The 23,131-nt window shown below is 43.7% G+C and overlaps 1 protein-coding gene across 2 annotated transcripts in view; it reads left to right on the forward strand.

The window, feature by feature from the left end:
- si:dkey-215k6.1 (transmembrane protein 132C) overlaps positions 1–23,131 on the forward strand; it is a 163,373-nt gene that overhangs the window by 119,536 nt on the left and 20,706 nt on the right. For both annotated transcript variants that reach the window (XM_012815851.3, XM_031570300.2), the window contains exons 4-5: positions 2,508–2,691; positions 18,478–18,621. In XM_012815851.3, coding sequence (XP_012671305.2) covers positions 2,508–2,691; positions 18,478–18,621 — 328 coding nt within the window. The remainder of the gene's footprint in view (positions 1–2,507; positions 2,692–18,477; positions 18,622–23,131) is intronic.

The raw sequence follows: 23,131 nt of genomic DNA on the forward strand, positions 1-23,131 counted from the left end.
AGATGGATCAACTCAGACTGATCCACAGGATTCAGAGATAGATCAACTCAGACTGATCCACAGGATACAGAGATAGATCAACTCAGACTGATCCACAGGATTCAGAGATCGATCAGCTCAGACTCATCTGTCTTCTGCTATTGCTCTGGCACCATGGTGGTTGATAATGTTTGCTCTTTAAAGATTTCAGTGAAAATGGTTGATTTGTTCAAAATATATTTTAGCCAGACTCTATTTCAATGACAGAATCATTGGATTCACCTCTTTTAGAATCAAGGGTGATGTCTTATTGGAGGTTCCGCACTGTAGAATCAAATGATGATAACATCAAACTACTCCATTTCCTTCTCCAAATCTTTGGGCAAAGGTTAATCTTTTTAAGAAGTGATACTCACCATCCTCCTCCTTTTGGATTTCACTCCACCTGGGCCAGATTAACAGAACATAAGAGTTTAAAGACAGAAGTTGAGATGGCCATTTCCTAGATCCTTGTTCCTAGATAAATAGACTCTCAAATGGTAGCCAAGTTTCAGATTACCAGTTGAGTTTGTTCAGTTACATTGAACAGACAGCTAAATTGAGATTGACATTTAAACTCAGTTGGCCTTTTAAGGTCATCAACATTTGGTTTCGACGCCAATGCCATTTGAGCTGTCCATTTTCATCCGTAGACAGCTCTGCTCAGATGCCACTTTCAGCTGGGCTTCATGCATTCTTACCAACCATGATCTAAAGCCAGGGTGGCCCAAAATGCCATGCTATCTAAGGACTAGTTGGCACTGCCAGGGTGGCCCAAAATGCCATGCTATCTAAGGACTAGTTGGCACTGCCAGGGTGGCCCAAAATGCCATGCTATCTAAGGACTAGTTGGCACTTGTAACTTGGCATGGCTGAGATTCACCTTCATGTTTACACAACAGGGGGGGGGGGCTGGAGTGGCAGTGTTTTCAGAGCTGTGTCTGGGGGACTGTGCTTTTGTCAACTCTGAGAGGATAACAGGCTGACGCTTTCTCGTAATCAGGATGTGACATCAGCGCTTCCATTTTTATCACAAAGTCGTGCTTTGGCATCGACGCTCAGTGCTCAGTGCTTCCTGTTAAGGGACTCAGCTGAGATTCCTATTGGTGTTGCCATTGGATGCACAAACAATCAGCAGTACAGACAGACGAGAAGAAGAGAGCGAGAGCTCACAGTGACTTCATATGTGATATACCTGTATACGAATCCTTTACGTGAGATCTTATCTTGAGAGGATTCTGTGAAAAATGCAATTTACTCAGATTGTCCTTTTCATCCCAGATACACCCAATAGCACATTCCATGGTTTGTGTGCAAATGTAGCTTTCTTTAGATTTTTAAAGTTTTAAACCTTATTACATGAAAGGTTTGCAATGCAGGAAGAAAGGATTACAGTGCTAATGACCATCTTTCTATGTTAAACTAATTCTTTCATCAAAGTCTGTAATTGAAAAAGACACTAGTTTAAAGCAGTTGAACTCAACTTTGAACTTTGAACACCCACAAACAAACCCATCAAATTCTTTACCCTGTTTCACCTCACATGGTACGTGCACATGGACTCTTGCAGTTGAGCAGCATCAAAAAGTGTTGTCTACTCGTGTATTGATTTATTGTTTCGTGGCTAAATTCATTGGAGAGTTGAGAGGTCAGACACTGTGACATCCATCAACCATCCAATTGGGTGGGGGGTAATGGAGCTCGTTTTTGGAGGTTACCAGAGAAAAACGCAGGAGGCAAGATTTGTCTCAGGGCGGAGGGCAGACCAGAGCAATCGGAGGGGGTCAAGGTTCGACTGTGTCCGGTTATACATCATAAAGGTGGGGGAGGCATAAAGGCGAATCTTGAACGTCTGTCTCTGAGCAAATGACTTTTTTTGCATCTGAAAAACCTCTTTGGAATCAATCTAAAGGCCGTTTTTCTCCTTATGCCTCTGGTGCGCCGGCCTACTGTGAGTCCTCATGAATTATGACTGACTTTCCTCCTCCTGCAGATTAGCTGGGCTCGCCAGCACCATGGTCACTCTCCTCACAGTGGTGCTGTAATAATTTACATTTTTTTTACGGGACCAGATAGTGAGTCACCTCTTCCTCCTTTGAGTTTAAAAAAATTGAAATTTAACTGGCAGCCCAAAAAACATGAAAACTTCCAGACTTTCACAATGGATGAGGTGTGTGAACCTGTCACGTTGTCACAAGACATGTGCTATTCTAAATATATGTGTTGACTCTTCTTTCTGAGAGACAGAGATAAAGGTGTTTTGTAATACTCAAGCATAATTAGACCCTCAGCCAAGGTGTGCTTTCTGCTTTGTTCAACATGTAACAGGATCATTCAAGTTTAGATAGTAGGCATGCTGCGCTACAAGGCAGACTGAAGCCGTTTACATCGCTCTTCGTTGCTCAAGGACAAACAGTTGTTCATGCTGGAGCTTCCTCATATAACCATAAGTGTAACTTCCTGTTCATTTTTTCCCATTTCTTTTCTAGACTCGAGGGGTCCTTCTACGAGGTCATGTCCGTCGACTTCGAGATTGACAACTTTATCAACCTCAAGTCCACCCAGACCATCCGATGGCAAATTGAGTACCCAGCCACGGGCCTGCAGGCAGAGGCTCTCTCCTATATCTACATCAGCCAGAGGGACATCCAGGGCATAGTGCCCCTGGCAGAGGTGAGACTTGTCGAGCGCAGTTACAGTGAGAACCAGTATTAAAGCACAGCTCTACGGAATACCCCATGGAAAGCAATCTATGTAACCTATCTTTGATGGCCTGGATTAACTGGCAAACATGGAGACATCAGAGGACAAACCACAGGAGCAAATGCAGATTTCAGAGGTCCACTGTGTCTTTTAGAAAACAATACAAATATTCAATTTGGAATTGACTTTTATGTCATTACATGTTCAGTTAGTTGTTGACCCAGGAACTCATTTGGTGTTGGTTAATGATGGCCAAGTTCTGACAGTATTTCTGTTTGAACAAAAGATTTGACATGTATCTTGGAAGTACTCTTCCTGCCTTTCACCCTTTATCAATTAACCACCAGGCCAGCTTCAGGCAAGTCATAGTTTTCCAAGAGCGACGCAATAATTTGAGAGACTCTAATTACTAATCTAATTTTTGACCCTGTGCACTTTAACTCGGCTCTCGTTTCCACTCCTTTAACACGGGGTGGCCCACACAGAGCCTGCACAGAGTACAGCACCCTCTAAATGTCACAGACGCCCATCATATGCGTGCCCCTGGTGCTTGGCTGCGTCGCCGTCCTCCAACCTCACGGTTCCCTCTCTTAATAAGAGCCCCAACAACTTCCTCATTGGGCTTAATGGCCAGACCTTGCCGCCCCCGAGGTCCACTCACTCGACTTTGTTAAAGGTCAAGATGTGTACGCCCCCCCAACACACACACACACACACACACACACACACACACACACACACACACACACACACACACACACACACACACACAGACACACACACAGACACACAGACCTTCCGCCTTGGCTGTAGCCAGTGGAGATGAGAGATGACGTGTTTCATGGTCCAGACGGAGCTTTCTCTCCCGGAGCCGGGTGCGTACCGCTGTTTGTCTCTGCCACCAGCCTGCCACCGCCGGGCTGACAGCGACAGACCTCCCTGCGGAGAAGCCGAGGTGTTCCTGCCCTTGTCCTCCATGTTTATTTAAAAAAGGAGTGGAGGCAGGAATCTCTGACAAAACCGAAAACAAAAGCACAGGCCAGTAAGGAAAAGGAATGCCTGTGTGAAACTGGACTGCCCTGTCCTCATTGGAACAATCAGAAAAGTAGCAATATATGCTTTATCTGGCCAAAGGACTCGCTGTGCACTACTGTCCAAAAGTATTGAATCACATGCCTGCAAAGTTTTATTAATGCAAAGTAGTTTGGTTGAACTTGAATGAAGAATGAAAAAGTAACAGAATGTTACGCAACTTGTCACCAATATGATGCTAATAGCAAACTGCTTCATATGCTTCTAATAATTTGTACTGAAGCTGCAAAAAGTCGTCCTTGTTTTAAAAGGATAACCACTAAGAAATATAGTACACCATGCCACAGTCACATAAAATGAACATCCAGAATACATTTATATTAACTCAATATACATCCAACTTTGCTTGGCTAAAAATATTCACAGATATTACACTTCTGAGTTAACCATGACAAATACCCAGGCTTGAAGTGGTGCACCAAGCATCAATAAACCAGTTTCCACAAGCCATTAGAAACAAAATGGCTGATCTCATACCTACACGTGTCAAATACCCGCAGTTATGGCTCATGGTAATATAACCAATTGTTCTCACAGAAAGTTTTATACCATTTCAACATCGAGTTGCACTCACCTAATCTTATTTCAAGGGATATTTTGCAACTAAATTTGGAAAGGAAGGGATCAGAGGTAATTTAAGACAAGACATCAGATTTTAATACTTACTCTGTAGATGAGATAGGAAGATTCCCTCAGACTGTGAACAATTTCATTCTTTACCACAGCATTGCCATAGATGTGAATATGTCATCTCACTCTGTACAGTGTGATGTGTCTGGTCCTCTGTATGTCATATGTAGCTGGTAGAAGTGCTTAGGATACTCTCAGTGTCTGGTCCTCTCTATGTCGTAGTATGTACTGTATGTACGTCTGTATGTATGGATGTAGCTGGTAGAAGTGCTTAGGATACTCTCAGTGTCTGGTCTGTATGTATGTAGCTGGTAGAAGTGCTTAGGATACTCTCAGTGCTGTTGGCAGCCTGGTGTTGAGGTGGCTCCTTGAAAGGCAGAGAGAGAGAGAGGATCCAATCAAGTCATCTGGAAAGGTGGGAAGATGAAAGAGAGAGATGAGAGAGATCTCACTAGATCACTACACTCATCGGTATTAGCTCTGGCAGCTGGGCCTCCGCCACCACCATTAAGGACTGCCAATTGAACACCATCTTGGCTGGTACACAGCACGATTTGGCAAGGGTGTCCACACCGAAAGACTGTAACCAACAACTGTGTAGATATATGTCTACTTTGGTTTGATAGATAATTCCCTTGGTTCATATGTCCCAGTATTTACACACAGATATACACACATACTTACTCTCTCTCTCTCTCTCTCTCTCTCTCTCTCTCTCTCTCTCTCTCTCTCTCTGTTTACTCCGCAGACACACTCATGATTGTAGGTGTTCGATCATCATGATCTACCAACAAAAAGAGAAAAGAAAAAAAACTTGTGTCTACTTTTGAGTGGTCCTGTTTTCAAACAGCATTAGGGCCTGTTTTTGGTCATTTGGTAAAGAGAGGTCCCCGTGAAAATACTGCCCATTACATGTAATTTAGCTCACAGTGAGGAAGCCGGCTTTTTATATCGGAGAGGCCTGGATAGAGGTGCATTTTGGGTACCTTTGACTTCAAAGGCTGTGATAAATTGGATCTGTGTGGCTGTTTTTTTTTATCTTTAAAGCACGATCATTACTCTGCTCTGGACTTGTTATGGTACTTTTTTGTCCCCTGCTGAACAGAATACTCTCTCACCTCTTTTTACTCCATTTCAAAATGATTATTGGTCCCCCATCTTTCTCTGTTTCTCTCTCTTTTGCTCTCCCTCTGTCTCTCTTTCTCTGTTTCTTTCTCCCTCTGTCTCTCTCTTTCTCTCTCCCTCTGTTTCTCTCTGTCCCTCTCTCTTTCTCTCTCTCTGTCTCGTTCTCTGTTTCTCTCTATGTTTCTCTCTCTCTCTCTGTCTATCTGTTTGCTTTTCCCTCTGAAATATGCCGTATTTTTTTTTGCCCCACACACTGATTTATGCACTCACAGTCCCTGCAGAGTCGACAGCAGCACAGGGCGGATGATGCGTAATTAATTCTTAATTGGAACACTTGTTTATCTTTGTTGTTTGAAGATTCTGAAGAGGCTTGGGAATAACCAATGGGCCGGGCAGAGCCAGAAGGGGCGGAGCTCTGAGATCGGCAGTTTAGACGGATCCCTCCCTACTTTGCATTCTTTTATGTGGAGGGCAAAAAATGTTGTGAAGTTTAAATTTAATAAAATGCGGTAAACTGTTTCGATAAAGAATCGACTACAAAAGTGAAACGTGACTTAACTGCACAATCACTCCCAAGTTTACCACACAGTTTAGTTATTGCCTTATCCAGTTTTTTCTTTATGAGTTTGACTTGATTTCCGCAGGCTTTATCCAGGGTTTTTGTGGGAATAAATAGTTTTCACTCTGTTAATAACCACTTGGGGCATTGTGGTGTGTACCAAACCTGTATTTTAGTCTTTAAATATTCTGCTGCTAACTGATTGAAAAGTTATGAAACTATGAAGAAGTTATGCGTTCCCTGCTTAGAAGACAAGTGTGTGTGATTATAGACTAAAAATAATCGAGGCAACCGAGCATCGATTTTCTATTTTGTAAGGTGTACACCATAATCTTTGCATCATAAGTCATCCCCAGCTTCGAGAACACCAATACCATCAAACATTTTGAGTCTGGAAATTAAATCCAATTAATCTCCAATTAAAGTCTTCCGTGTTCATTGTCATTTTTTAAGTCTCTGCCTCCAGTGGCGTTTTTGCATTCCTGTGGAGGCCTTAGTGTCGAGTGCAAATCTGATGGAACTTAAATGATCTCTTCGGTCAAAGTCGTAGTCACTCACTGGATTAATTTCCTCTCCTGGCAGGAGCCCCTAACAACGATGCTCCCCATGTCTTTCCCTCTTTGAAGAAAAGAGGCAGTTCATGTCAAGCACTAGAATACAAAAGCAACTCTGTTGTATTACCAGGACACCTTCCTGACCACTGCCGCCCTCTTATCGGCACTCTCTTATCTCCTCCATGTCAATGTCACTACATGAAGGCATGGGGCTCTTGTCCTCTGTCTCGCAAAAAAAAACGCCTGGTTACACAGATGTCCACTTCCTTTCCCTTCGTTGGCAGATAAAAAATGCTGTACATGTCGATCTTACAACCGACACAACAGTGGCGTTGCAATCAAGGCCCGATTTAATCAAGCCGTATGTCAAGCAGGACCAAAACGGCAAAGAGGTCATCAGGAGATTGCAGCCAGGGCCTCCGAAGTCCATTTCCATGTGGAGCAAGCACTCCAATCAGTCAGGCGCTCATTAAGCTCCATCAGTGTTATAAATAGAGCAGGGGACAACAGCGCTGAAGTCCCATTGGTTTAGAACTGAGGGGCTAAGTGGCACGCATGTCTGTCTGTCTGTCTGTCTGTCTATCTGTGTGTGTGTGTGTGTGTGTGTGTGTGTGTGTGTGTGTGTGTGTGTGTTTGGTGTGTAGGCTTGTTCCTGAGAAAACAATGAGATGAAACTGGGACAGGTGGTGTGGTCGAACATGAGGGAAGCAGTAGCAGTGTGTGAAACAGGGTGGTGGTAAGGTGTTTGCTGTACTGGCTGTGTATGGTCGGAGGTATTTTGCAGGGGGAGTTCTTAGTGCTACATAGAGTTGGAATAAGTTCCATAAGTTTAGTTACAGTAAGAAAGAAAGAGAGAAAGAGAGAAAGAAGGGGGAAATGAGTGTGCAGAAACTTTACAGTAAGTAATGGAAAGGAAGAGGCCCAGGATAGTGGGGTGGTAAGGAGCGAAGGGGGCTGTTTCAGAAGAATCAGGCAAGTTCAGTCAATTCGACAGACATGCAAAATGGAAAGCCGGGTGGAATTCCAACGGAAGCCTGCTTTAATAGGCCCAGTGGGCGCAGCAGTGCAGCTCTCTAATGCAATTAGGGTCTTTGGAAATTGAAAGAATGATCCTCCTGTGGATGTTCATGGGCCATTAGATTTCATATCTACAAAATGTCTTCATCCTCTATCTCCATTCTTCTTTCAATTTTTTTCAGTATTTCCTCTCCCTCTCCTCTCCTTTCTCTATCCCTCTCTCCTTTCCCTCTCCCTCTCTCTCTTTCCCTCTCCCTCTCTCTTTTTCCCTCTCTCTCTCTCTCTCTGTCTACCTCTTCTCAGCCTGCCATTCTTCCTCTCAGTCTTTTCTCTCGCTCTCTCTCTTCCTCATTAGCTGAGTGAAGAAGACCCCGAAGCAAAGCAAGAGTGCTCCTGTTCCACAGCATATTTATCATGGGCGTAAGCATGGGGCTGCCATGTGTTGTTTTAATAATGTGGCGTGATGAATGGCTGTTTCCCGTGGGTCACCCCATAATGGCGGAGTGGACACTCGTCGGGCGAGAGCATCATCCAATCAAACGCACCGCTCCGTGTGTAAATCGAGGTGCTTTGCATGTTCCCGTCGCTGGAGTCTCGGCAGGGCTGCGGTGGATCGCCTCAAATGAAATTCCCTGCACACAGAGCTGAGACAGAGCCCCCTTCGTCAAAATGGATTGCTTCAGGTGCGCTTACAGGGCACGGTTGACTTTGTTGTTCATGGGTTTACTTGTCGTAATCAATCATACATTAAATGCGTAGTCCGCAATAACAGCACACTCTTTAAAAGAAAAGATGCTTCTGAGGATTTAAGATGATAGCCCAGCAGATACCAGGAAAAAGTCCTTTAAGTGCGCATTTACCTAATTAAATCAGAGTTTATAGACTGTAACTATGTTAATAGCTAGGAGTGCCCCAGGACACTGCAATACAATATTACAATATGGGTTAAAGAGTTTCAATAAATAGAAGTATAATGCATTGATGCAGTGTTTTTTTCCCTCTCTCTTTAATGGTGGGTTATAATCAACCATCTGCACACAATTATCATCGACTTCTCTGCTTTTAAAGGGTGTTATTGAGTTTGCCGAGATAGAGAGAGAAAGAGCCAATGCAGTGACCTCTGCAGCATGTTTGTGTTGATTTTATAGACTCTGTCACTTTCAATTTAAATGGGGGAAATTGGGTTAGCGGGATGGTAATCGGCATACCCATTTGCAAGCTTACAAATAACCGTTCCGGAGTTGGGCCGGCCCCTCGCCTGTCTATAGGCTAAGTAATTTGAAGACGCGGGGGAGGTGAGAAGTCGAGACTTTGGTGTCGTACATGTAATTAACGCTCATCAGCAGCGGGGCCCCTCTAGGACCTATCAGCAGCCCTAGCCGCCACCCACTCACTCCTCCACTCCCTTAACCGGCTGTCACTCCCTTCCAGGGTGAGTCATTAGCACTGAAGCCCTCTGTCACCAGGCCAGGTCCCCACAGCTTGAGGGGCCACAAGAGCCTATGTTAGCTGGTGGGGGGGGCTTAGGGCATCTCAGGAGCCTGGGTTAGCTGGTGGTGGGGGGGGGGGGGGGGCTGGCTTAGGCCACCTCGCTGTTTGGGCCTTTAGCATGGCTGCTTCCCAAACCCTCTGCTGCAGGATGGCGTTCTGGTTATGAGGAAGGAGGAGGGGTTATGCAGAGAACAGCGGGCTCCTAAAAGGCGAGCCGTAATTAAGATTGTCACCAAGCTAATTGTCAATTACGTTTGTACCATCGGTCTCAGACGGAGCGGTTTTTATCTGTTTCAGGCAGACTTCCCAGACACTTCCCCCCCACCCAAATATTTTACCACTTTCTCTACCTCCGACAACTTGCCCTGTGGATCTTCTTCTGTGCCTTCTGACTTCAAAGCAAGTTAGATTGCTTCGTAATTTGCTTGGGTAAAATGGAATTGTGTCTGTGTATGTGTGTATTTGTGTGTGTATGTGTGTATTTGTGTGTGTGTGTGTGTGTGTTTGTGTGTGTGTGTGTGTGTGTGTGTGTGTGTGTGTGTGTGTGTGTGCTTTGTTTGCAATTCTGCAGGGGAGATATTTTCAGCAAACAGTGTAGGAGCATTCAATGTTCTCTCTGCCTTACGCGAAGGACAGAAAAAAATTTGTAAAAGGATGTCATCAGGGGTGCATTTGTCATTTCACACAGCCAAGCGGGGTTCCAATTTCATTCATTTGAATCCAACTCATGTGATCTGCCGTTTTTAACCACCAGCATGTGTTTCCTCCACCCCACCCTCCCCTTTCCATTGTCAGAGTTCACTTATTTCCATCTAAACAAGGACTCGCCTGCCGTTGTGGAACAAATAAGCGATGCATTAAGGCAGTTAAATCTAAATTTGTCTCCCCAGTGGCACGCAGAGTGAGCTGGGGGCAGACGCTCTGGATGCACTTGGTGTGTTTAATGGGTCTACAGTAATTTGCCCCTCACAGCTCAGGAGAGTAAAACAAGGGAGATAGAAGATGCAGAGCTAGAATGGGGGAGGGGGGGGGGGGTGTAACAGCAGAAAAGAACACCAGAGCAGGATGGGAAAGACAGATAAGAGAGAGAGAGGGAGAGAGAGAGAGAGAGAGGGTAGGAGAGAGGGTGGAAAATGGTGGAAAAGATCAATTATTTTTCAAAATTGCTGTGGAGAGCTTCAGGAGGGAAGGGAAGGGAAAGGGGCAGTGGAGAGAGAGAGAAAGAGAGAGAGAGAGAGAGAGGGTGTGTGGTGCTGATGATCGTCATGCTCTTAACACGGGGGGTGTGTGTGCCAAACAACTACAGACTTGTTAGAGAGATGAAAAGGCAAACTCTTAGGCAGCCTGAAATATTGATGGCAAGAGTGGTCCTGTGTTCAAATTTCAAAAGACATTCCCCACGCAAAAAAATTGGAGCATAATCCCAGGAACACTTTCGCCCCGGCTTCGCAAATTTGAGCCCGCAAACCGATAGGCTGAGACATCACTAATGCCATCATAACACAATGCTCCCTAATTGGAAATGTAGACAGTGATAGAGAGTTTGAACTAAACCAATGATCGACTGCTTACTTGTGGGAAATGGAACGTAGAGGTATAATCAGTCACCCCATGTGGAACACTCTCTGTTCTAGTAGTTATGCCAGAGACATTTATTTGCCCACACTGGATCTTTTCACCCAAAAAAAAAAAAGTCATTTTTGTATCATATCTTGCTTCTTGAGCTTTGTTAAAATAGTGTAATACAATCTACCCTAAGGGAGTGTCATGATAATGAGAAAAATGGAGATGAGAACTATGAACAGGATTGTGTTTTTCTGAAGGGACCCTCTTCTTTTGCTCAGTCACCTGATTGCTTTTGCAAGTTTTTGCCTTACTGAGAAATAATTGCCTCTTCAAGCTGCCTAGAACACAATACCACCAGCACCAGCACCAGCACCAGCACCAGCAATAACAATAGCAACGTAACATAATGAATACTTCCCTGATTGCAATAGGGTGATTTTGAGTTAAATGCATCACTATTGAGCAAAAAAGCTATTTTATTTAGTTTAAGTGACTTGAGTTATGTCAAAAATTGAATCAATTGAAACCCTTTGAAAAGGAATTAAGCGTGTTAAACAGTGTTGAGAGCAGAATCCCACAAGCCATTTGGATATTGTCCGTGGTTGGGAAGGCTACTTTTGAAATGCAATAGGTCACACATTAGTAACTGTTTTAATTACTTCATCAAAGCATCACAAAATATTTCATTACTTTTTGATTGGCATATGAGCAGACAGCAGACGATGCAAATTCAAACGATCAAACCAATCAAAAACACACACTGCTAAATAAATTAAGAGCCTGTCTAGACGGCGAAAAGATGCAAAGCAACAGAATGAATGTTATACTCTAAAGTAAAACATTTTGATTAGTAACTGTGTTTTTCTGTGTGTGTGAGTGTGTGTGAGAGAGAGAGAGTAAGGGAGTGTGACAAACATGATTTCCACAAAAATATACATAGTTTTGTGCATCAATCCTGTTTGTACGTCCCCTTAGCCAGATCTGTTTTCAGTGAGTCCGGACGCCCAGCGAGTGCAAACAGCATGTTCTCCCCTCAAGCCAATTAGCCGAAAGTGGTGAGCTGAATCGAATTGTTTGTCACACGAGGACACCAGCCTAAGGCTCTCAAATTCAACCCCTCGTTAACCAATTAGTATTTGATTAGCTTCAGTAGCCCATGTTTCCCAGCACTTCCCATGCCTGGACATCGACAAGCTTTATTTATTTATTTATTTTTTTATTTTTTATTTTTTTCAGAAAAGTAGTCATTAATGCCCAGTAATGAAAGGCTTTTTTAGCATGGTGCCAGAGCTCCCGAACACACACTGCAGTGCTTTGTTTGTTCACACTGACTCAGGCCATTACCTATTCCCTCCTCAACTATTTATTAATAAGTCTCGGCCGCATGCTCATTCAGCACTCCTGCTGTAAACACCTCAGTAATTCAACAGTGATTAGGTGCAGTCCACTGTGCAACACTGTGCTCTCCAGAACTCGGCAAATCATGAGCGATTCTATTCAGATTCAGGACTGAAGTATAAGTGATGCTTTATTGATCGCTCTGGGTAATTTGACCGAGCTACGGGGCTTGTGTGCTGTCTCGCTGTGTTTGTCGGGACATTTTGGAAGTCCTGGAGTGTTATTGTATTTCTCTGCGATGCTGTGTTAATGGCGTGGTTCTTCTGTCTGACTGAATCTGTAACAGCTAAAGTCCAATCTAATCTCACAGTGATTTGAACTTTCCCACTTTTCTGGTGACTGATCGTCGAGTGGATTGAACAAGCAGTTGTGAAGAAATCTTGGCGAAAGGTCACACTGACGATGCTCTAGTTTAGGCTCAAAAACATAATCATGGCATTTAAAGACTGGAGGTTGTATCTGTCACAGGATTAGGATTTAGAACTGATTTAACATTTTTCATAGCGATTCTGCATACACAATGTGACATGCATTAGTATAGTGCAGTCAAAATGAAAACGGTCTCAAACATATTTGTGTTATTACAGTAAACAGATACATTCCTGAGATACATTTTGACCAGTGGCGCTTCTGCAGCGGAAGGAGAAAAGGTTGTAGATAACTGGATTACACGCAGTTGGCAAAACACAAAATATGATCAAGGGTCACAATTGATTTGGCCTCGGAAGCACTCGGAGGCTGGAAATGAGCCTAAGACGCTGAGTAATAGTACAGCTGTGCTCTAAACCCTTCTCTCAATGGCCTCTCCAACATGCTGGCATCATAATAACATGCCAATTTATTTACAGAGCTGATTTAAGCCTTCTTTTTCAGAGATGTCGCTCGCAGCCTTTTGTCAGTGTGCGTTGCAAAGGTTTCAAGCAGGAAGCTGCAGCTTTTGGAGTGCCTCGCTGAAGAGTTTCCTGTCTGCTCCTTAGGTTCAAGTCACGACAAGAAAAACTATCATTTAACCCAGCATGACGGCAGACCCTTAATTTAGACGGTGGTGATGGTGGCTGCTTCTCCTAATGGTGCAACTTGTGCAGATGGGGTGCAGATTTACAAGGGCATGACAACCAGATAGCGGACAGTATTTGTTGTTGAGTGTTGTTGTGTAGAACATTGTTCACTTTCGCTGTGTGTGTGTGTCTGTGTGTGTGTACCAATTAAATAGCATGTCCTCACTAAATAAATGTCATCGTCTTCACTAAGAGAGTAAATTGGTCGGTGTAAGGTGCAAACACGCACTGGACCGTGGCGAAGATGGGGGCCGTTAGAGAAAATAAGATGCATGGCAGTAGAGGCCCGGGGCTTGGCCAAGTCAAGAAATTAAATCCCCAATTTCTCCAGACGGACCCGCAGCGATAGCCCACTCACATGTTATCTGAGCTGTGAAAGTACCTGACAAAACAAGGCGCATTATTATGTCTGGCAGGTTAGGTTATGCAGCATAATAGAAATTATTTTTTTATTTCTCCTTCTACACAATGCCATACATGAAACTTGCCCGGTAAAGTTTGTTTATTTTGCTGTTTGTGATATGACCTCAAAACGGCTTACTCTTTCTGAGTAGGTATTTATGTTGCATCTTCACTCCTCTCTCAGTTGTTTTCTGAAAGATATTTCTTTCTTTCAAAGTAACATAACAATGTAAACATTTGAACATTTTGGAATAAGTAATCAATTAGCCTACAGATTTCTTATTGATAAACACCTTTTAGTAATTAGTCGCACTATTAGTTAACTCCACGATCCTTCTTAGCATGTACGTTTAATGACGTATCAAATTTAACATTGCATCTTCAACACTGCGTTCACAGTAGCTTATTAAATAGGCCTTCATCCACTTCCTCCTCTTCTGTTCTGGAGACAGCCCACTTCCTGTTGTGGAGGGACTCGTCCACGTCTCTGAGGCAGTCATGGTTCGATTAGTTACAGTAAACACTTGCACTCGCTAATGCATTCGTTGCAGGCAGGTGACCAGTCAAACAGTGTTATCTGAATCCAGCGCCTCAGACAACAGGCTGCTGCTTTTGAAGATTGCACAATGCATGTCGTATGGGACAGGCGTGGCGTGGCACAGAGTCATTTACTGGGACAAGCGTGACGCTTTTTTTTTTTCATTTCCTTCTTTGCCTTTCTTTTCTCTTTGGAAATATCAAAAGGTCTGGACATTTCCTGAAAGTGTGAAATGTATTAACACAATTCATATGAAGAGATCAGCAGTGAAGTCCCGTGACTATGATTTATTATAGCATGCAGAAATGGTGTTTTGAAATATTAATCAGTATGGTCAAATGATTTCATGCTGCAACAGATAAAAAAAAATTGACACAGCACTCTGTGAGCTAAACCAAAATATAAGCCTGAGATGTTGTGAATGCAAGGAGGGACTCTACAATGTAAGAACATTGCACAACTTGGTCAGGTTTGAAAGGACAGTAATTATGTTTTATAACTGAAACCGTGTACGTGATTTAAAATTATTTTGGCATAAATTGTGCCTGTGGTCTGATGTATTGATATGGATGAGACTTTGTTGCTTTCATCAGATTTAGGATCTTTGTCTTTTCTAAGCCTTAGGTTTATGTAGAGTACACTTACAGCAGTAACCGTGGAGACCGTGACTGTTCCTGTTCATGTCTGCTTTTGCCTTAGGGGAGAACCACTGCTCTCCCTCCCTCTCTACTTATCATTTCATCTCTTAACACTACAGTCGATCTCGTCCACTGTCTTGTTTAGGGTATAAGTAAAGAGAATCAAGCTTCACAGGCCACTGTAAGAATGTCCTGTTTTAACTCTCGAAAGCCCTTTAAACTCCTTTAAATCCTGTGAAGCTCTATAAAGAAACTCCTGAGAAGGTGGTTTTGTATGTTTCTGAAACCTTTGTGTAGGGCACCTTGTAACTTCGTATTTGTGTGTAATAGGGGTTGCACATGTACATGATTTTAGAAATCCAATAATTTTATCAGTTAGGAAACTATGCAACTATGATGGGATTGGTCTCAGCACATAGAGCAAAGCATACGATGAATATGATATTATATGAATATAACTCTTGGTCTTACGCAAGGGTAAAGTATGGATGGATAAGGATGAGCTTTTAACATTAGTTACCAACATTCTACAGTAGCCCAAAGATAGAACATTCAGGGCCTCATTTACTAACATTGCGACCGCAGCTTAATCTGCGCCTTTGCCAAACCGCAAATAACGCACGGTATTTTGCATCCTATTTATCAAACAAGAACCCTCGTCGCGTCATCTGCGCCTAACACCGCCCATTAGTGTTATTTAGCGCTCCGCGAAAATAGGGAAGAAAGAGCATGTGTGTTCCACCGTGGATGATGAGCTAAAATTAGAATTAGAGCTTTTGGTTCACGAGGTTACAGCAAACTAACCCAGGTAAATATAGAAACTCATAAATATTTCTCCGTTTAGCCCTTCCGTCCACATTAAAAGTTGTGATCACTTTGAATTCAAGACTGTCTTTTATTGGTGAGCTGATTTGGGTAAATTAAACTTTTCAGCGAACATTGAGTGTCTGGGTTGCTATGGTTACCCCTCAGGGTGCCTGTGCAGCTTCATATTAACGAGTTTATGTTCACAAGAAAGTTCATTTTCACACATATTAACATGAGTTAATCACACACAGGCAACTGCAAAATGTTACGATGGGTCTCTAAACTAGAGATAGCTAGGATAGTTAATATCCAGGTTAACTGCTCCATAGCATCCCGTTAAATAGTCTGGTAGGAATACACGACACCCCTTACTTTAAAACGGCGTATTCCAACACTGAAAACCATGCTTTTCAAAAACGCTGCCCTAGGCAGATACATTTGAAAACTGTAGTTGTAGGTTGCCATGGCACTGGGGGTAGCTTGCGCTTGAGAGGCTATAACATCAAAATAAACATGGAAGGTGAAAATTAATATGCTGCTCTCTCTACAATTTACTTACCGGTAGTTTAGTTAGTGTGCTTCGAGTACAAGTACTTTTCCTGAATACATACGCGTTACTCCTACGCAGAAGGTGTGCACTGTACTCGGTGTGCTTGAACTATGAAATACCGTTTAAACCATACAATGAACGGCGATTCTGGGTAAGACGTGGCCGAACTTTTCCCGAACAGCTAGCTGGTGGTACAGTTTGTAATTCTATTTGTTTGTATGCCTATATTAAATGATATATCAAATATAAACATTTTTCAAATTTCTCGCAGGCACATAGTTTTAATTTAGCAGCTGATATGTCATGCTAAAACACGTTGTTTCGTTACTAATACATAATTAGGCGCACTTTACGCATCTCCTCCCATCTCTTTGCGACGAACACCCACTTTCCCACACCCACTTCCTAGCAGCGGTAATCTGTGCTTTTACTCAGGTGCGCCTCCTTTGGAAATAGGGTTTTATGTCTTTACCCGCTATTTTACGCCTGAAATGGGCACAATCCTGTTAGTAAATGAGGCCCTCAGTCTAAAGTGGGTTTTTCAACAAGTGTTCTTATTGTGTTTACATATAACGACTGTTTTTGTTGTTGTTGTAAATTTGGTGTAGTAGCCTAGTCTATTATATGACAGACCCATCCTTAAGAAATCTGTCCACAACTCATTTTATCACGACGACAGATTTCTGCCGTACCATACTTCCTCTTTTTTTTTTACCAAGGGCTCTGATTGAAAATGAATGTGTGCAAGAGCAGGTGTAGAGCTTGAGATCCTCAGGAGAGGCTATTACATGATGCTCTTTGCTTCTCGACACTTATATAAAGACCAACACTGCTACAGATTCCCTGTTAAATCACCACTCTGCAGATGTAAACTGTCTCAGAGTGAGAGTCAGACATCAAGGACGATGACTGCCAGAGTGAGATGTTCAGATGTTGTGGCCATCAGTGGAAATCACACTGCAATCCCTAAAGCCTGAAGGAACAAAGGAAATCCATGTGGTTCTCCAGGATGCACTCCCCTGAACATGACAGTAGCTATCAAGAGGGAAAATAGCATGAGCACGAATCACAATTATGCTTCTAATGCCTGAGGAGCAGAAGTGAAAATACAATAGTATGTGTAGTATGTACTGTATGTATGTGAGGGTGATAAAAGCGCCTGCTTGAGGAAATAAATGGAGAACTTTTTCAGTATAGGCTAAAACTGAATCACAGTCTTTGTCTGTGGCCATCCCCCCCCCCCCCCCCTCCTCTGTGTGTGTGTGTGTGTGGGGGGGGGGGGGGGGGGGGCAATGGTGGTGAGGTTGTCGGTGAGCTTCCTGCTGTAACGTTGGCTCGTAATTGCCACGGATACGGCTGATGGGGCCACCCAGGCTGACCCACTCTCTCAGAGCAATTACCGGGGTTTTATAAAGTTGAAATGTCATTCCGGCTTGGCGACTCCGCCGCCCGCCAGTCCCTCTGTGATCCGGCCAGGATAAAGCCGGAGGAGAGCATGTCGCCTCCCCAGGGGGGTTGGGGAGGGCTGGGTTGAAAGCTGTCGCACATTAAATATTTATACAGTAAATACTGAAATTAATATGCGACTAAATAACCGCGGAAGGAGACCTCATTGCTCATTCTGTGGCAGAGAGGGCTCAGATTGTAATGAATACCTAACGTCCTCACATCAATGAGCGGGGTCGTGATATGGATCCAATAGCCTTTGTGTGCTTGTTATCATCTGCATAAATGCATAAATGCCAGTCTTCAGATTCTCCTCTTGCGCATTTTTAATCGGCAGTTTTTTTTTGCATGGGTGCTGCATATGGTTATGTTAACCAAAAACTAAAGTTATTGATGCATGCCAGATGTGTTTGAGATGCTACCACAGAAGTACACAAAACGCTTGAGAGATTAGACTGGAGAAGAAAAGTGGTGAAGTTACTGAGCTTAGAGCTCCCTGAGTTCAGTGCTTTTGGACAACGCTGTCGTATGTTGGCAGCGAGTGTGTCAGTTACAGATGTATTGTGGAATTTCTTTTCCATGACATGAGTGGGTCTTACTGAAGACTTTGTACTAAAGTGTTACAGGACAGCTGTATTTGACCTATGCATAAGTCTTCATACATCTAGAAGATACATAACCAGTGTACAGCATGTGTCTACATGTTTGCATTCATTGGAAGGGCCATGTGTTGCTACGACTGTACAACAATTGTTAGGTAAAATTATGATGAAGGTAAATCATGCTCACATCCCTCTGCCACCTCTCTTCCCCTCTCTCTCTCTCTCTCTATCTCTCTCTCTCTTTCTTTCTTTCTTTCTTTCTCTCTCTCTCTCTCTCTCTCAGAACACAGAGATCCTCAACACTGCCATTCTGACCGGCCAGCGTGTGTCGGTCCCGGTGAAGCTGGTGACCGTGGAGCAGGACGGCACGGTGAGGGAGGTGGACAACATGGTGGGCTGTGCCTCCACGGACGAAGACGTGGTGAAGGTAGGCATCCCGCACTCGCAGCACTTACTCAAGCAAAGGTCCATTTCCGACCGGTGGGAAAATAGTTTTTTTTTTACTCTTGTTGTCAATATGCCTTAAAACTCTGTGTTTTTTGTCCTAGAGTGTAGCCGGGATGGCCTCGCGGCGATGTAGAATGAAATGGAGGCAGTGTCTCGGATGTTTTGTGGCAATGGCAAATGTTTAATATCCTTTCACAGAAGGCCAAACACGCCAGAATGGAGAAAAATCAAAAAGAAAACAAAAACTCCAAACCATAATTCTCAATAACTAAATAAACTCTAAACAATTCAGCTCCAAAGTAAACAACTAACTATCAATCATAAGAAGTTAAGTAAACAATTTGTAGCACTCCAAACAATTCACCTTCGTCGTCTACAGGGGTGGGAAGTTGTTCCCCTCAGACTCTCGCTCCTCCAAGACATGAAAAAACAATCTTCCGACTCTACAATAAATACTTTTGCCTCTAATGATACCGACAGGTTCACCCACAGACACTCATTATATCTAATTAATACAAAGCACTTAAAATAATCACACACACTACACACCCCTCTCATCCCACCAACTTGGCGTGGGCACGTCTGGCGTTCCATGCTGAACAGTTCAAAGGTCCTTTCCTGACTTCCAATCGGGTCGTTTCCTCCGCCCTGCATTTGGAACTCACTATGAAACCGCACGGCAAGTAGCCTACTCCTGCCACTGTACATCCTTGTTCAACGTTTGTATGCGTTAAATGGAAGGCCATTCAGTCCCGGAATGTTCGGTGTGGATGCCGTGCTGATCGCGGTGAAATATGTGGTTAGTGTTTGTGTGCAAATAAAACATGTGTTTGTACTCCGCCCTGTCCAGTGTGTGTTTCAGCCGAGGGCTGCATTTCCATATTGGTAACGGGCAACCGCACCGTTACATTTCCCCCTTCCCCTACAGCCGACGGCTGTCGTTCACGGGAAGAACAAGGCACATCGCGCCTAGCTGGACAGACAGGAACCCTTCCGCCCATCTGGCGTTGAAGTTGCTGACACCCTCCTGCTGAGTACGTGGATGCTGCGGCCTCACCTCCGTCCACCTGCTGCTGAACTGGAGGCAGTGTCTCTGATGTTTGGTGGCAAATGGCAAATGTTTAATCCGCTCAGAATAGGCACAACATGCCAGATTGGAGAAAAAACAAAAAGGAAACAAAAACTCCAAACCATAAATCTCAGTAAATAAATAAGCCCTAAACAATTCAGCTCCACAAAGGCATAGGTAAACTCTCAATAATCAGAGTAAACTTAACACATGTGTCGCGCTCCAATCTAAACAATGAACCTCTCTGTCTACAGGGGTGGGAAGTTATTCCCCTAAGATTTCTCACTCTCACGGACCTGTTCTGCGCCGGTATTTAATTACCCGGCCTGAACCATTACACCAATCGCAATCAAATCAATCATCAATAACAAATACCTATTCCGACTCATTGTCACTAACTCCCTTTCTCTATAGCACTCATCACGGGTTTACACATAGACAATCGTATTATCTAATTTACTTAGCATTCTAAATAAATTACTATTCATCACACCCTCGTTGGCCTGTTCACGTTAGACGTTCCATGCCCCCACAGTTCAAAGGTCCTTCCCGACTTTCCATCGGGTTGCTCCTCTGTGCTGCGTCTGGAAGTCCACACTCCACCACACGGCAAGCACTCCGCTGCTGTCCAGCCCCGTACATCGCTGCCACGCGTTGTAGGGAAGGCCTTTCAGTCTGAGTATGTTTAGTGTGTGTCTTTACCGAGGCGGTCGTGATCGCCGTGAAATATGCTGGTATTGTCTGTGTGCAAATAAAACGTGTGCTTGTACCCGCGCTGTCCAGTGTGTTGGTTTTAGCCCAGGATTCTATCTCCGTATTGGTAACGGGCAGCCGCACCGTTACATAGAGTCATAAAAAGAACACCACAAGAGACCTTTAATTGTTTACATATATGCCGCTTGTGCATCAATGTTTTTAGTTAGAGGAAATATACAAAAACATCAAGGCATGTCAGACTACCTTAAAAAAGTCTAACAGGCCTCAGACCTTTAGGAGTTAAACCAACTCAATGCTCCTGGTTTATTTCCCATCCTTTAATCTTGTTGCCCACCGCAAAAGGCATTATTGCAGTTGTCGTGGTTACATGTAGTTTTAAAGCCAGGGATGTAGGCCTTTTCTTTAGTGGCATAGATCCTCTAGAACATGCATATGTATGCATGCTGTAAAAATAGCCCTGGCAGGAGCACAATGCCATTGGCAAGCTTTGGTTGGCTGACATGGCGCTGGCTTCTGCCCAAAACAGAGGTTGGATTTTCCGACAGATTCAATATTGAAGCAATTTCCTGTTACAAGAAGTGAGATGGTCCTTTAAATACAATCAATACAGTACAGCAAGAAACTCATTCACTAGCAGCAAAAAGAAAACTACAGCAACAAAGCTTGTTATTAGCGTTAACGTTTGCTTCTCAATTGCTGTCTTTGTCAGCCGGGACAAAAGTACCAGAGCAGAAAGTATGTCTGCTACAAGGCCTGAATGCCTTGGATGGAAAATGGAACCGAATTCCTTGTCAAGTTTGCAGTTTGAAAAGATGAAGCAAACGGACCTGTAGGTATGTGACCCAACTGTTAACGGCCAACCTGACAACCCATAATAGAATCCCACAAATATCTTTGACAGCAACACAAGGTTTTTCCAGGAGCGTTTAGCAGGATATAATTTCCTCTCCAAATGTGTCCTAAAGAAGACGTACTGTTTTTCATCTGTTGAATTGAACCTGGTTATAACCACTTATGTTATTAGAGTTACATTGACAATCCATCTGCCAAAGCTAGCTATTATTAAAAGAGTTTTAAGATACTGGTATGCTATTTTCCCCAGCACATTGCACGAGCGGCGGAAATGTAATAAAATGTTCTTAAAAATATAATGTATGAAATGGGAATTGAACAAAGCTAGATTTCAGAACATGCTCCAATCACAGCAGTAGCCTTAAGGATTTGACACAATTTAAATAAGCCTTGAATATTATGTATGTATACTTACATCAGTTGTCATGAGCGGCAAATCACATGAAACAGTACCCAGGAATAAAGCAATACTAAATCATAGCTAATATCATGTCAAAACAATCACCTGGTAGAGTTCAGGTGGTAGCGCATGCGCAGGCTGACTGCAGTATGGAACATGCATGGAAGGTGGGGGGGGGGGGGGGGGGGGGGGTTGTCGTGGTTTTCTTTTTTTTAATTGCATTTTCATGGGCTGAAGGGTGGGCTCATGATGGTGCCTCGATAAAACAAATAAACTTGTCAGCAGTGGTCCTAGAGGCTTAGCATTCAAATCCTCTATTTAACGGCACGGCGTTAAGCGCCCGGCGTGGAGGGGTTACGGCCTTAATTGGCTCTTGTGAAGATTCCCTCAGTAATGTCCGCCCTAATTGAATTTGACAAAGAGAAAGACGGAGTGGCTGGTGTCAGGGAGAGGAGGGGCGTGTGTTTGTGTGTGTGTGTGTGTGTGTGCGTGCGTGTGTGGAGGTGTGGGGGGAGCGGGGTTGTCTGTTGCCGAGCTCACGAAACAAAGAGGATTACAAATTGATCGTTTTCTTTTTTTCCGATCCGACATTCATTTAATAGAGCGGATGCTTTGTTTGACACGTCTCAGCTGGTGGCATGATTGAAAGTGTCCTCTGGAAGAAAGCTGGGCTGTGTGTGTGTGTGTGTGTGTGTGCGTGTGCGTGTGTGTGCGCACCTATTTTGGGGGAGGGGGCAGTTATGAATTGCAAGCAAAGCACACGATTCTGGACTCGTGGGAGAGAGCAGGGAGACCAAGAAAGCCCCTCTGCTCCTAACCTGATCAAACTTTACCAGATTAGCGTCAATTCTCTGGAAACCTGTGTGTGTGTGTGTGTGTGTGTGTGTGTGTGTGTGTGTGTGTGTGTGTGTGTGTGTGTGTGTGTGTGTGTGTGTGTGCTCTGATGACAAAGTGAATGAATTGGGAAGTGGATTAGTGCAGCACACAGCAAACACCCACACCTCTCATCCTGTGTGTGCCATCTAATAGACTTTAAGAGGGCTAACATGCAACCACAGCCTTTCCAAATGCGCATCATTCTTTCCTTTCAAAATCAGCCAGGCAGGTTATCAGCCTTGCTTGAGCAGAAAAGCAGTCTCCCGTCTCATCTTCCACCTGCTTTAAAGTCCCTTGAATTTGCGACTGGCAATTTTGGAATTGGTTTTTGAATGATTTTACCGACTTTTAAATCCCATTCATTGTCCTACGTTGCAATTACATTTGTCACTTTATGCCTCATGGCACCTATGACCCAGAGGACAGGTCACCGTGAGTCCCCACTTTGAATCACCTCGGCCCAGATCAGTGCGATACATATTAGTGTATCTTGATATGCATTTGAGGCATTTTCCTAATGCATCCCTTCAAGCCTTGTATACAAACCAGCTTGGTCGTCTGAACATCATGGCCGTG

Source organism: Clupea harengus, chromosome 7 (assembly GCF_900700415.2).
Source record: "Clupea harengus chromosome 7, Ch_v2.0.2, whole genome shotgun sequence".
In the NCBI taxonomy this organism is placed as follows: Eukaryota; Metazoa; Chordata; class Actinopteri; order Clupeiformes; family Clupeidae; genus Clupea; species Clupea harengus.